Raw genomic sequence first — 16,167 nt, 5'->3', positions numbered from 1 at the left:
ATATGTAACTAAGTATGAAATCCAACAAAAGGTTATAAATTCTTGCGGTGACTGGTCACAACTTCATTAAGTCATCTCCAAGAATTTAGTTAAAGATTGAAAGTAAAATTGTCTGCATAGAACAGCTTTTATAATAAAAGTATCTTATCTTATGGAAAAGAAATGGTCAGTATTTTATATTATACCAGCTGAGAAACCTTGTATTGCACAGGTATTTATTTAAAGCTGTGTTCGAGATTTTATATCTGTGGAATTTATTTTTGTCTAAAGCTTCTTTGTATGCAGCATTTGAAGTAATATGATTGGGGACATGATCAAAGAGCTTGCTTGCTTGCTTCACTAACATGGGAGAGAGCCACATAGAGCTGGCCTTGCGAAAAGCAACTGACACCAAGGGCCACGCCTGCAACACACAGTGTCTACAATTGTGCTTTATTTATGGTAATGGCGTAACATAATTTCATTGCGAGCTCTACGCATTTAAGGGAAATGGTAAATCATTAGGAATCAGTGTGATTTGGGTATAAAAAGTTGCTCACTTGACCCACTTACCATAAATAATTCTGCTTCTGTAATGTTACATTACAGAGAAGCAACTTCAAGCCTGTGTGAGCAAAAGGGGGGGGGGGGGGGGCAATACGTAATGCTCTCGATCAGATTTACATCACGCCTTGCTTTTGTAAGGAGCTTCCAAAGAGTGAGTAAAGCCAGATGTTCTCGAGCTGTAACAAGTGTTGCCTCACGATCTTCATTGGATTCTTGAGACTGCATAGTCCTGTCTTGTAACTATTCAGGTTATGCAGAGGTAGTTGATTGTTGTTTAGGCATTTTTATTTGCAGACAAAATCTAAATCACAATGTACACCTAACAAATAGGCAGCCAACTCACAAAGGGAACATAATAAATCTGCTTTTTCTAGCAAATAATATAAACGAAACTATTGAAAAGAGCAAAGCAATGTTGTTAAGTTTTTAATACACAAAGCGAAATCAGTAAATCCATGTATTCTAGCCAAGTAAATTCAGTATTAGTCTGTATTTGCAACAATATGATCACAGCACTTAAATTACACTTTAAATTGTGATAATTTTTTTCTCGTTCCAATATGTTGTTCCAAGCTATGCTCAAGTTACCTGTGAAAACTTCAAGAAAATTTATTTAGTGGTAATGATAATTATAATTATTATTTGATGTGGGTCAATTGGACACCAGGACACCACTTCAGTAACTTGCATGTCAAACTGTGGAAAGAATAAGTACAGTTAGTCGTATCTGAACTATGTGTCATTTCTGGTGACTCCTCACTTTTTTGAGAGGTGAATCTGAAGTTAAAATGAAGACTCAAAAATCCGTGGTCCAAGCTGTTCTTTTGTGGTACATTATTGGCAATACAACTTCAGGGCCAAACTGATTATGCCTCTCGAAAGTAGTCAGCTGTTTCAGATTCTCCCTATGACCTCCCAGGTCCCAGGCACGTGCTTTACCACTAGACCACCAAGTCCGACATTTTTGTTTGGTGGTTTTGGTGATTAAGGTGTTCAGACAAATCAGATTTTGATTAAATAAACCTATACATTGCCCCAAGCTATGCTCAAGGTATCCGTGAAAACCCCTTGATAATTCATTAAGTAGTTCTGCTGATTAGTGTGTTCAAACGGATAGACACACCAGTTTTACAGTTTTATTATTAGTATAGATCAGTACTTTACAATTTTGTATAGTCTATCAGTAATCCATGCCCTGTACATTTGGAAATTAAGTTATTTTATTGCTATGTAAAACAAAAACAAAACAGAACAATAACAATGGGTAAAAGGCACATGTTTTATGTTGTTAATTGCTGCAGCAGGTTCACTTTTTCTTATTCGTCTATTCTAGGTAACACAAGTGATAATCTTGAAGCCGTGTCAGAAGCTGCTTCCAATCATAGTGTTGCTTCATCACTGGAGTTGGAAAACGAAGATCAGAATGATAACTTATCAGATATGGTATCTGCAAATGTGTCTGGTCGAGGAACACCTAATATATCAGGTACGTTACCATTAAAAAAGTGAAGTATTTGTAGACACTAAAATAACAATTTGGGTGTCACTGATAAATGGAAATGGAAAGAGACAATATCCAGGCATCAGATATGGATAAAAGACAGTTACAGAAGGGCAACATGTTTTACTATGATTGGAGTGAGAGATAAAGAATGAGAAAGGTGAGTATTTTGAAAAAATGCCGGTAAGAACTCACAGCTGTTTGTGTCAAAATATCCAGAGTACAAATACTGCAAGCAAACAATTCTCCATACATTTTTTACTTGTGTTATTACCAACTGTTCTTGAGAAATTTGCTAAGCTGTGGTCAGTTGAGAATTATGGCAAATGTATGGCCAGTTTTACCAGTGCCACACCTGCACTTATTCTGTTAAATTTGTGCACACACATATTTTGAATCCATAGAGCTCAAGTGATAAATGTTCATAGCTGTTCTTTTGTGGTACATTATTGGCAATACAATTTCAGGGCCAAACTGATTATACCTCTGGAAACTAGTCAGCTGTTTCAGATTTTCATTTGCTTTGATTCACCTGTAGAAAACTTGTATAGACATTTGAAAAAATGCTTATGTGAATATGACTTGGGTACTCATTACGGAATAGGCATATTTGTCAAGTTTTCTGAATTTGTGATTTATTTGATGATTGTACAAACTAAAACCTATTGTTTGATTTTTGATATTCACACTTGTTTTCTTCACTTCATGTAGACAGGTGGTGGTTTAGTTTGGCGTTTCAATAATTACTCATGTTTTGAGATAAGAGTGTTATCAGTGGAGATCGGATTATATGCATTTGCATGTTTGACTCCTTTTTCACAGGTTATTGCGTATCTTAACAAAAAACTAGGGGCGATGCATATTTTCGCTGTAGTTTTACAATATTTTAAAAATTTAGACAGGCAGTCTCTAGCTCGATCTAGTTTTGATAATCTCACAGATTGACCGTGACCTAGAACTGCATGTAATCGCTAACCGAGAGGCATCTGCCTAGCGAAATCATTACAGAATAGAAACAGGAACAGGTAGACAGAGTCCAAGCTCCTGCACCTGCACCCCTGGTTAATCTCCTTCGCTGTCATACTGTACGCGTGTCCATTGCTTCAGTTTAGTTTTCTATTTACTTGTACACAGTTAAGGTGTTTACGACATCTAGTATGTAATGTGTTGTGCGTCATACCGCCCAAAACAGTGAACGTTGTTTCATGTATAGTTACCATCCTGGAACATTTATGTATCGCGGAATTGTTTTATAGTGTCAAGTTTGTGCTTCATGCAAAAAAAGTTTCAAATAGACCAGCGTATCAAGACAAGTCTTCATATCGCAGCATTGCAGAAGAAAGTACCATGACAGCAACTTCTGACAACAGCAAGTTGCAGTAGCAGGGTTTGTCCTAAGGTAACCAAAAAAGTTGGTTTCACATAGATCTATGTGAAGCATTCATTCCAAGCAATATTCCTCTTCACAAACTTACAAACCCTATCCTCAAAGGCTTCCTGTGCAAATATTGCTTGAATCAAAATATACCAGATGAATCAACATTGCGTAAAAATTACATATTGACAATTTACGTAGATGTTCTCGAAGAAATATGCAATAATATCAAGGATACCATCATCTGAATTTCAGTTGACAAAACTACAGACACTTGTGGCTGTTACATTGCAGATTTAATTGTTGGTGCTTTAAAAGAAGAGCCTTCATCTTCCTATTTAGCTGCCTGCAAAGAACTTGAAAAAGTAAATCATTTTATGATTGCCAGATTTGGAATGAGAGTGTTAGAAAAATATTTCCAGAATATTCTGCAGATAAAAGGGTGCCTGTGTTTCTTTCAGATGCTGCTCCGTAAATGATCAAAGCAGGGAAAGCCCTCCAAGTATTTTATCCCAATTTGATTAATGTGACATGCTTTGCTCATGGAGTAAATCGCCTCTCTGAAAAAGTACGTTCCATATTTATGAATGTAAATAAATTGATTTCATCCACAAAGAAAGTGTTTCTAAAGGCCCCTTCTCACATCAGGATCTACAAAGAAAAATTACCAAATGTGCCTTTACCTCCCGAACCAGTGATAACTCGTTGGGTATATGGATTGAAGCTGTGTTGTTTTACAACTAACATTTCGAGACCATTAGAGGGGTAGTAAACAACTTCAATGTGCAGAGGCTTTGGCAGTTTGCCAGAGCAAGGAAGCTTTTAATGATTCAGGTTTTGAAAAAGACATAGCTGTGATTAGCACTCGTATTTCCCATATACCTGCAAGTGTTAAAAAGCTTGAAACTCAAGGTTTGGCATTGAATGAATCTATTCAGTTAATGAATAAAAGTATTCAAGGAAACTCTTCACTGCCGAAGGTATTCCCAAGAAAACTTAAAAAAGTTTGAAAACATTTTAGACAATAACCCAGGCTTCGAACTCTTGTGCCAAATTGACAGTTTTATTGATGGGACGGGTGAACTTTTACCAGAAACAATAAGTACCAACACAGCAATCAAATTCAAATACTGTCCAGTTACCTCAGTTGATGTAGAACTGTTCTTTTCTGCTTATAAAAATGTTTTGAGTGATCAAAGACACAATCTTACTACCGAGCATTTGGAACAGTACTTCGTTGTTTATGTCTACTATAGTAGAAAAATGTAAAATAAATTTTAAATGGTGCTTTGGTCCAATAGTATTAATTAAAAGTTAATGCTGTTAAAAAAATTCATGATTTTATGTTGTTTTTAAATAAAATATTACAGAGTTTTTGAGTGTGCCCCACTTGGTCCAGTATGGATCAGTAGTTTCACAGTGACTCACTCTCATTGCATCCACTTGTTACCGACAACAATAGCAAAGAAGGAACAATTCTTGAAACATGGTATGCGTCCCCATTTTGCAATTTTTTAGAAAATAATCCAAGAAAGGCCCCCTTCCTAACCTCTACCAGAGAGTATTAAGAAAATGATATCAGCATTCTCATTTACCGATTGTTTGCATGACCGGCGCTCTTCCTTGTAATTGATATGCACACGTTTGACTTTGAGATATAATGCATACAGTAACTACCGTGGTTTTTTCTTTAATTCGTGTAGAGAATGTCCCTGCGTGTATTTAGCAGTAATTAAAACAATTACATCTACATAGTGTGTGTTAGTTTTTCTAGAATTAAACACCAATTCCTCTATTTGCACTATTGAAGTGTCCTTAAACATTTCACTTTCAAACATTATATTTTGCATAATTTTGTTTCTTGTTTTACATGAATTTTAAAATTGTTGTCATTCTTGTGAGATTTGTTTTAAATTGGTTGTCAGAAGACCAGTGATGGTATTAGGCAGTGCATTTGCCAGTATCACATCCACATATTAAGATTTCTTTGTATGGTACTGTTCTGAGCATCTAGGATGGTGTTACACATTGGTTCAAGTTGTTAGTATGTTTATCCTCTTCCACAACTGAATGAGCAGCACATTTGATGCTGGTATGGAGGACTCATGGTCAATACCCAGTACTGCCAATGATGATTTCTTGGTGGAAGGATATACTTTTTGAAAATTCTACTTGAAAGAGAAATAGCTGTGCTAACCGTGTACCTCTCCAAAAATTCTGTGTAATGAAGGATAAGCCTGATTTTGGAGTGCATTTTCACGTTTTAAGTCAGAATATTGGCCAGCAACATTAGTTCAAAACTGTAACTGTGTGTGTTGTATTTAGTGCACCTACTTTTTGGAAACAGTTTGTATTATCTTTCAAAGAGATAATTCTAATTTACTTCCTTCCTGTAAACAGTTGGTAATCATGTCAGAGTTTCATGTGAATGTACACCTTGTTTTTTTTGTGGTGGTGGTGGTGGTGGTGGTGGTGGTGGTTATTGTTGTTGTTGTTTTTGATATTGTTACAGTATTCAGTCTGAAGGCTGGTGTTATCCAGTTGTATATTTCACATATAATATTGGACGAAAACAATGTTTCATAAGTCATGTGACCAAATTTCTTGGGCTGACTACCTCAAATTATCTGAGGCATTGTGGTTTGTTTACAAAGTACCCCCTCAAGTTAACTCACCAGTTTCTTGTCTAATTGTTTCTTGCAACCTATTCTTTATTGATTCATCTTCAATTTGTATATTGTGATGATATTATATGTAGATCTCACCTGCACAATTTTAGAGAGCTGTTTCTGGTGCCTCTGCACCCTTTGTTGAAGTGGCAAGAAACATGCACGAAAGATGTGTGACTGCTGTTGAAACATTTTTAGGCCTTTTTTATGTTGCATAGTCCTTGATTCACTTGTAGTTGACCTGCGGACAGGAGAGTAAATGCTGATTGGAATGGTGCATCTACAAACATTAAGTTTGTAGGACAGTTGGGTATATCTCTAGTGATCCAACATTGTAAAGTGAACATGTGAATATTTATGAACATGAGATGAATTTAGATTATGATAGTTTATGGTACTTCAGTTTTCTTCTATTACCAGTAGAACAACTATGTACCCTTACCTACATTTATTGCATAGCATGGTACAGAAACAAGAAACATTGAATTACGTGAAATATTTTGAATCTATATATGCAACAAAATAAAAATGTATTTAGTTGCATAGGCAGATTGAAAATACTGTAAATAGCTATACTGTAATTATCGACACCTTGGCCAGACAAATGAAGTACCAGAAAATTGAAATTTACTGGTTCCCCCAGCAAACCGTGTCCAAATTGCAAAATAAAGAATTGAATTACTAAAATACTGTAAAAAATGGATGTTCCAGCAGTAGAGTCCCAAATACAGGGAAGAAATAGGATGAGTAGTTAGAAAGAAAAGTGAAGTGAAGAACATGTACAGGCAAAAGCACTAACAACACACGCAGATAAGAACATTAGTATGAAAAACTCTCCAACTAAAAATAATGGTTCATAAGAAGACTCTTGTAATCATGTCATAACAAACTCTCTCAGAGGCCATTTCCCAGCAGTGTCTCACTATTGCATACTCCCTCTTGTCTTTCCAGATCTTCTGACTTTTTGGCCCACATCATTACCTATATCTCTGATTTCACTTGCCTGCCCCTCTACCACTTCCCCTTTAATACCCCACCCAACCCACCCCAAAATGACATTTTTTTTTTTTTTTATATTCAAGTTTTTGTGTAAGTCATGGGTGTCTGTAGAAAGAGATACCAGTTAGAGCGCACTGTGAAAATGTACATGTTTCATTGAGAAGTTATGGGGATTTTCATGAAAATGTGGTCTGTCTGAAGATGAGATCTATGTTGGATGTGGGTTTCTTTGCTTTAAATGTTTTTGCTAATTTAGCTAATACAATGAAATTTGTCATTGCAGGTAGAGATACACCATCCTCACAAATTACAGAAGGTGAAGATGGTGCCGCAGGTGCAATGAGGAGCGTCAGTGGGGAGCAACGACAGTCCTTAGATTTTTCTGCAGAAGCTGCAAGCAAACAAAGTCGCACAGATATAGATGACAAATTTGGAAAGTTTGAAATCAAAAAACTTCTTGAAGGTAAGGCAACTCATTGTGCTTAATTTGTATTGTATGTTTTCTTCTGTTTCCTATAAGTGTAGACAAGTAAACAAGTGCTAGATGTGATGTACTACAAATTTGAGAAATTCACAGATTTTATCATAATGATCATTTTACGTGTTGAAATATAGTTAATCCAAAAATTTCCCTCCTGGATTATCTGTAACAAAGTGACTTGGACTAAAAGTAATTGATATGAATCAGTTGTGGGGAACAGCTGGAAACACTTCCTCTGCAGCTTAATGTTAAATGATTGATCTGCAAGAATGGCCACCTTCTTGTTTATCATGACTGACACTAAATATTTTTGGGTACAGTGTTACCATAGTACGATCTCAGATGTATACTGTACTCAGTGATTGCTTGTGTACTAGGCTGATGTAATAGATCCTCCATGATCCAGTATGCCACTTTCAGCCATTTAGGGTAATCTTAAAGAAATTGGCTTAATGAATGTGAATGTGACTTCTTTGTATTATACAAGGTGTTACAAAAAGGTATGGGCAAACTTTCAGGAAACATTCCTCACACACAAAGAAAGAAAATATGTTATGTGGACATGTGTCTGGAAATGCTTACTTTCCATGTTAGAGCTCATTTTATTACTTCTCTTCCAACCACATTAATCATGGAATGGAAACACACAGCAACAGAACGTACCAGCGTGACTTCAAACACTTTGTACAGGAAATGTTCAAAATGTCCTCTGTTAGCAAGGATACATGCAGCCACCCTCCATCGCATGGAATCCCTGATGCGCTGATGCAGCCGTGGAGAATGGCGTATTGTATCACAGCCGTCCACAATACGAGCACGAAGAGTCTCTACATTTGGTACCGGGGTTGCATAGACAAGAGCTTTCAAATGCCCCCATAAATGAAAGTCAAGAGGGTTGAGGTCAGCAGAGTGTGGAGGCCATGGAATTGGTCCGCCTCTACCAACCCATCGGTCACCGAATCTTGTTGAGAAGCGTACGAACACTTCGACTGAAATGTGCAGGAGCTCCATTGTGCATGAACCACATGTTGTGTCATACTTGTAAAGGCACGTTCTAGGAGCACAGGTAGAGTATCCTGTATGAAATCATGATAACGTGCTCCATTGAGCGTAGGTGGAAGAACATGGGGCCCAATCAAGACATCACCAACAATGCCTGCCCAAACGTTCACAGAAAATCTGTGTTGATGACGTGATTGCACAATTGCGTGCGGATTCTCGTCAGCCTACACATGTTGATTGTGAAAATTTACAATTTGATCACGTTGGAATGAAGCCTCATCCGTAAAGAGAACATTTGCACTGAAATGAGGATTGACACATTGTTGGATGAACCATTCGCAGAAGTGTACCTGTGGAGGCCAATCAGCTGCTGATAGTGCTTGCGCATACTGTACATGCTACGGAAACAACTGGTTCTCCCATAGCACTCTCCATACACTGACGTGGTCAACGTTACCTTGTACAGCAGCAACTTCTCTGACGCTGACATTAGGGTTATCGTCAACTGCACGAAGAATTGCCTCGTCCATTGCAGGTGTCCTCGTCGTTCTAGGTCTTCCCCAGTCGCGAGTCATAGGCTGGAATGTTCTGTGCTCCCTAAGACGCCAATCAATTGCTTTGAACGTCTTCCTGTCGGGACACCTTTGTTCTGGAAATCTGTCTTGGTACAAACGTACCGCGCCATGGCTATTGCCCCATGCTAATCCATACATCAAATGGGCATCTGCCAACTCCGCATTTGTAAACATTGCACTAACTGCAAAACCACGTTTGTGATGAACACTAACCTCCTGATGCTACGTACTGATGTGCTTGATCGTAGTACTGTAGAGCAATGAGCCGCATGTCAACACAAGCACCGAAGTCAACATTACCTTCCTTCAATTGGGCCAACTGGCGGTGAATCGAGGAAGTACAGTACATACTGATGAGACTAGAGTGAGCTCTAACATGGAAATTAAGCATTTCCGGACACATGTCCACATAACATCTTTTCTTTATTTGTTTATGAGGAATGTTTCCTGAAAGTTTGGCCGTACTTTTTTGTAACACCCTGTAGAGTGGAAAGGGCCAAATCCTGACGATTGTTACGAAATAACAAGATAATGGTGTCATTCATATATGTTATTTTCTTTTGAAATGTTTTTTTAAGAATTTGCTGTATGGAGAAAAAATGGTGTATGGCTGAAGGATTAAAAGAAACTGTCATGTAATATTAATACTGCGGGAAACGTATTGTGATTATGTGAGAGTTCCATCCAAACTTGAGGTGGACATCAGCACAAAACAAAACAAAATTGTATTATACAGTCACTTGAAGAGTATTGCTACACAATTTTGATTTAAACATCACATTTGTTTGGGATGGGAATTGCAATAGCTTCAGCAAAAAAGAAATAGGTTGCACATATGATGGAGGACATTAAAGTGCAATGAATAGGAGAATGGGAACCACAGAGAAGTATTGTGCTTGCAAGAATAAATTTGAGTGAAATAACTCAGATATATGCAGAATAAATTGCATATAAAAATAAACTAGTTTTATTTAGAAGCTACACTAAGAAAGTTTTGTAGTTTGAAGGTATGGGTAGGCCTGTCACACCGAGATATTGTACTTGTTTAGACCTGACCACACATGCAACACAACCACCAACTTCATTGTGTCATATGCACTTGGTGAGTCTATTGATTTGTTGGCATCAAATGGTATTACAGTGGAATAAAGAACAGAACAATTAGTTTAGTAGTTGACATTGAATTTGGCTTTTGTTTGCTAATACTTGATAAATGATACAAAGAGATACTGGTCGTATGTGAAGTATGGTAGCAGCAAGACACAATCAACACCTTCTCTGCTTGATAGCAATGGAAATACTATCGACGACAATGCTGCATAAAGCAGAATTACTAAACACAGCTTTCCAAAATTCCTTCACCAAATAACATGAAGTAAATATTCCAGAATTCGAATCAAGAACAGCTGCAAACATGAGTAATGTACAAGTAGACGTCCTCAGAGTAGTGAAGCAACTTAAATCACCTAACAAAAGCAGCTCTTCTGGTCGAGACTGTATACCAGTTAGGTTCCTTTCAGAGTATGCTGATACAATACCTCCTTCCTTAACAATCACATAAAACCATTCACTCGACGAAAGATCCGTACCCAAAGACTGTAAAGTTGCATAGGTCACACCAATATTCAAGAAAGCTAGTAGGATTAATGTACTAAATTACAGACCTATATCATTAACGTTAGTATGCAGCAGGATTTTGTAACATACATTGTTTTCGAACATTATGCATTACATCGAAGAGAACAGTGTATTGACACACAGTCAACACAGATTTAGAAAACTTAGTTCTTGTGAAACAGAACTAGCTCTTTACTCACATGAAGTGTTGAGTACTATTGACAAGGGATTTAAAATTGATTCAGTATTTTTAGATTTCCAGATGGTTTTTGACACTGTACCACACAAATGGCTTGCAGTGAAATTGCTTGCTTGTGGAATATCATCTTAGTTGTGTGACTGGATCTGTGATTTCCTGTCATAGAGGTCACAGTTTGTAGTAATTGATGGAAAGCCATCGAGTTAAACAGAAGTGATTTCTGGCATTCCCCAAGGTAGTGTTATAGGCCCTTTGCCGTTCCTTAGCTATATAAATGATTTAGGAGACAATCCGAGTAGCTGTTTAGGGTGTTTGCAGATAATACTGTTGTTTATCGACTAGTAATGTCATCAAATGGTCAAAACAAGTTTCAAAACAATTTAGAAAAGATATTTGTATGGTGCAAAAATTGGCAGTTGACCTTCAATAACGAAAAATGTGAGGTCATCCACATGAGTGCTAAAAGTGAATCTGTTAAACTTTGATTACGTGATAAATCAGTCAAATTCAGAGGCCATAAATTCAACTAAATATCTGGACATTAGGATTACAAACAACTTAAATTGGAAGGAACACATAGAAAACGTTGTGGGGAAGGCTAACAAAAGACTGCGTTTTATTGGCAGGACACTTAGAAAATGTAACAGATCTACTAAAGAGACTGCATATGCTCTGCTTGTCCATCCTCTTTTAGAACACTGCTGTGCGGTGTGGGATCCTTACCAGATAGGACTGACAGAGTACATCGAGAAAGTTCAAAGGAATACAGCACGTTTTGTATTATTGTGATATAGGGGACAGAGTGTCACTGAAATGATGCTGTATTTTGGGTGGATATCATTAAAACAAAGGCATTTTTCGCTGTGGTGGAATCTTCTCATGGACTTTCTATTACCAACTTTCTCCTCCAGATGTGGAAATATTTTGTTGACGCCAGCCTACAAAAAAAAAAAAAAAAAAAAGGGGGGGGGGGGGAATGAGAGCTTACATGGAAAGGTATAGGTTTTTTTTTTTTTCTGTGCATTGTACAGAATATTAGAGAATTATTGTGAAGGTGGTTTGATGAACCCTCTGCCAGGCACTTAAATGTCATTTGCAGAGTATAAATGTAGAATGTTTTCATCTTTATAGAAAAGTGTCTAATGTAAGTGATGCTCCGCATAAAGGGCTAGAGAGGACTAAAGTGTTAGGATGCTCTCCCCTTCCCCTGTTTTTCTGGAATCTTGGTTGTAATGACATACATAACTGTAGCATAGCCCGAGATCTAGATCAGAATGAAGAAGACAATTTGGTTATGAGTTAGTCAAGCCAATGAATGTGAATGTTAAATAAAGGTTGGGGTAACAGATCAATCTAAAGCATAGCTTGATGTCTACATTCACTCCATATGTATATGCTTTTCGCTATACAAATTAAAACCTCTGGATATGGCTATATCACATAATAGACAAACCTCTCACAAATATTTTAGTACACATTTTGTTCATATAGGACCTACCTAATGAGCAGAACATGTATGTACTTATATCATACATGATAAATGCAGGAAGAGACTACATAACGCAAGCCAAAACAAGACTTTCCTTGTTTTGCAGTACATTAGAAGGAGTTCATTGAACTGGTTATGTACCATATATTTAACTTGTGCGTGTATTCCTGATTTCACACACATTACAGCTTTCTCTTAAGATGTTAGTTTTTTTCTTCTTTTCTGTTGATAATAATATCTTTCCCATGGTGATTAACACATCTGAGACACCTCATTCACCGAGTGAGGTGGCGCAGTGGTTAGCACACTGGACTCACATTCGGGAGGATGACGGTTCAATTCCGTGTCCGGCCATCCTGATTTAGGTTTTCCGTGATTTCCCTAAATCGCTCCAGGCAAATGTTGGGATGGTTCCTTTGAAAGGGCAGGGCCGACTTCCTTCCCTGTTCTTCCCTAATCCGATGAGACCAATGACATCACTGTCTGGTCTCCACCCTCAAAACAACCCAACACCTCAATCACCCTGGATGGCTCAGCTGGACTGCTGTTTTTGACAAATTTTTCAAAAGTCATAGCTTTGAACTGTGAATGCAGTAACTTTCTGTAATGTTTCATTTGTTATGTTCAAAAAAAGATGTAGCTATACTTAAAAGTTTTATGATGAAATATTAAAATTAGCAGACATTTAAAATGCTTTCTCAATTTTCTACTTTAATTTGTTTTTGTGATGTCCATACTTTCATTCGGGGGAAACCAATAACAATTTGTGCCGTTGATTTTCTGTTTCTGAAGGAAATGGATTTCAGGAAGCAGGTGTGCTATGTCGACTTCTACTTAAAAAACTGATATAATAAATAACAATATGTGTATATATATTGTTTACAGGTGATGAAACTGTGTCAATGGTCAGTGACACTTGGAGTACAGATGTTCTTGCAAGTGATAGTGAAACCATAGAGCAATCATCAGAACGTAACTTTCCTACAAGTGCCCAAGAAACAGCGTTAAATCAATTGGCAGAAGCTGCAGTGGTATGTATTAGAAATATTAGTGAACATTGTGGAAAAAAAGTGTTTTCGTGCAGCGTGAATTTTAGGACTGCTTCCTCATTTTGAAAACAGTGGTGACTTAGTTAACATACATAACTTCTATTTTTAATGATGTTAAATATACATAGATTTTGTATGTATCTCCAACACATTCTGGTTGCTCTCTACTTTCTTAAATTACTTATTCACTTAAAATATGGGCAGTTTTAGTGACAGGGAAGTCATAAGTGTTGCAAGATAATATACAAGGAGGAATAGGTGTGAAAAATGAATTTCAGACGATGTGATGAAACACTGAATTGCTAGGTATGTTTCACAAAAAGAGATTATGGATGAGTGGGTGAAATAAGATGTGTTATATTAAGAGAGCCCCTTGCAAACATAATTGGTAGGTTACTTATTACAGTAATGCAAGGGAAGTTACATATGAAACTGGCAGGAACTCGCGCTGATTTATTCACAACAAGAGTTGTGCACAGTATGCCCTTTGGAAACGTTGCAAGCTATCTTTAAGTCCTTATTACAAAGCAAAGTCCAGTCCATGCCAGATCAGAGTTCGGCCTATGACAGACAGTCCACAATAGAAACACCTTAGTCAAACCAATAACACACTCGCTGCACACTCCACAGATCACATGACAATTCTGAGCTGGATTCTTAGAGAGTGCTCCTGGTGAAATGCACCCTCTGGGTAATGGCACCCTGGTGGTTGACAATAACGTTGCGCCAGCTGCTTGACATTGACATGTGCCAACCGTGGGCACAGCATATCTGAATGGGAGTGGTGAGGATGGACATGAAGTCCCTCTGCCGGGGTGCAGCTTTAAATCGTGGTGGCTCTGTAAGTTGCTAGAAGACCACAAAGGGCATGAGATGTAGTGTTAGTCTTTATCTCCTTGTTGTTTGTTGCTGTGACATAATCTTCCATTTGTTGGAGTCCATTGATCAAGAAGTTGAAACCCAAATGTATCGAGGATGATTGCAGGAAGAAACACTTGCACAGGTTGCATTTTAGTCCTTTCACTGCCAGCCTCTGAAACAAGACCTTGAGGCTGAGGAGATGGTCCTCTGGAGTTGTAACCAAGATATCACAAAGATACACTATGTCGTCAAAAGTATCTGGACACCCCCAAAAACATACGTTTTGCATATTAGGTGCATTGTGCTGTCACCTACTGCCAGGTACTCCATATCAGCGACCTCAGTAGTCATTAGACATCATGAGAGACTTCAGATGTGGTCAGATGATTGGGTGTCACTTGTGTCATACGTCTGTACACAAGATTCCCACACTCTTAAACATCCTTAGGTCCACTGTTCCTGATGTGATAGTGAAGTGGAAACATGAAGGAAAACATACAGTACAAAAGAGTACAGGCTGACCTTGTCTGTTGACTGACAGAGACTGCCGACAGTTGAAGAGGATTGTAATGTGTAATAGGCAGACATTTATCCAGACCATCACACAGGAATTCCAAACTGCATCAGGATCCACTGCAAGTACTATGGCAGTTAGGCGGGAGGTGAGGAAACTTGGATTTCTTGTTTGAGTGGCTGTTCATAAGTCACACATCACACCGGTAAATTCCAAACAACGCCTCGCTTGGTGTAAGGAGCATAAACATTTTACAATTGAACAGTGGAAAAATGTTGTGTGAAATGATGAATCACGGTACACACTGTGGCGTTTTGATGGCAGGGTGTGGGTATGGCAAATGCCTGGTGAATGTCATCTGCCAGCATGTGGGTAGTGCCAACAATGAAATTTGCAGGTGGTGGTGTTATGGTGTGGCCATGTTTTTCATGGAGGGGGCTTGCACCCCTTGTTGTTTTGCATGGCACTATCACAGCACAGGCCTACATTAATTTTTTAAGCACCTTCTTGCTTCCCACTGTTGAAGAGTGATTCAGGGATGCCGATTGCAATCTTCAACACGATCGAGGACCTGTTCATAATGCATGGCCTGTGGCAGAGTGGTTACATGACAATAACATCCCTGTAATGGACTGGCCTACACAGAGTCCTTACCTGAATCCTATAGAACACCTTTGGGATTTTTTGGAACGCCGACTTCGTGCCAGGCCTCACTGACAAACATCGATACCTCTCCTCAGTGCAGCACTCCATGAAGAATGGGCTGCCATTCCCCAAGAAACCTTCCAGCAGCTGATTGAATATATGCCTGTGAGAGAGGAAGCTGTCGTCAAGGCCAACACCATACTGAATTCGAGCATTACTGATGAAGTGCGTCACGAACTTGTAAGTCATTTTCAGCCAGGTGTCCGGATACTTTTGGTCACGTAGTATATGTGTCACAGTTTATAACAGCTTGTATTAATTGATCCATAAAATGCTGGAATATAGTCTGGGCCAACAAAATCTTGAAAGACAATTGACTGAAATGGTATAAACCATATTTTGTATTGAGTACTAGGTAAGCTTTTGAAACTGTGTCAAAGGATATTTCAAAATATGCCTCTGTGAGGTCAGTTTTACTTACTAAGGTACTGTGGCCTAATTTTGTAAAGAGTTCATCTGGGATGGTAGAGAATTAAGTTTCCACTTAGGCTTGTACATTTATTATTACTCTAAGATGAGCACAAAGCTTCAACATGTCATTGTGTTTACGTACTTTTACCAGGGGAGTGGCCCATACACTAAGTG

General features: G+C 38.1%; 1 protein-coding gene across 2 annotated transcripts in view; it reads left to right on the top strand.

Annotated features, from left to right (window-relative positions):
- LOC126470564 (GTPase-activating protein and VPS9 domain-containing protein 1) overlaps positions 1-16,167 on the top strand; it is a 366,100-nt gene that overhangs the window by 159,369 nt on the left and 190,564 nt on the right. For both annotated transcript variants that reach the window (XM_050098503.1, XM_050098502.1), the window contains exons 12-14: positions 1,880-2,032; positions 7,374-7,553; positions 13,339-13,484. In XM_050098503.1, the coding sequence (XP_049954460.1) occupies positions 1,880-2,032; positions 7,374-7,553; positions 13,339-13,484 (479 nt within the window). The remainder of the gene's footprint in view (positions 1-1,879; positions 2,033-7,373; positions 7,554-13,338; positions 13,485-16,167) is intronic.

This window comes from Schistocerca serialis, chromosome 3 (assembly GCF_023864345.2).
Source record: "Schistocerca serialis cubense isolate TAMUIC-IGC-003099 chromosome 3, iqSchSeri2.2, whole genome shotgun sequence".
NCBI lineage: Eukaryota > Metazoa > Arthropoda > Insecta > Orthoptera > Acrididae > Schistocerca > Schistocerca serialis.
The sequence above is the reverse complement of the archived record's forward strand: the minus strand, read 5'-3'. Positions and strand labels throughout refer to the sequence as shown.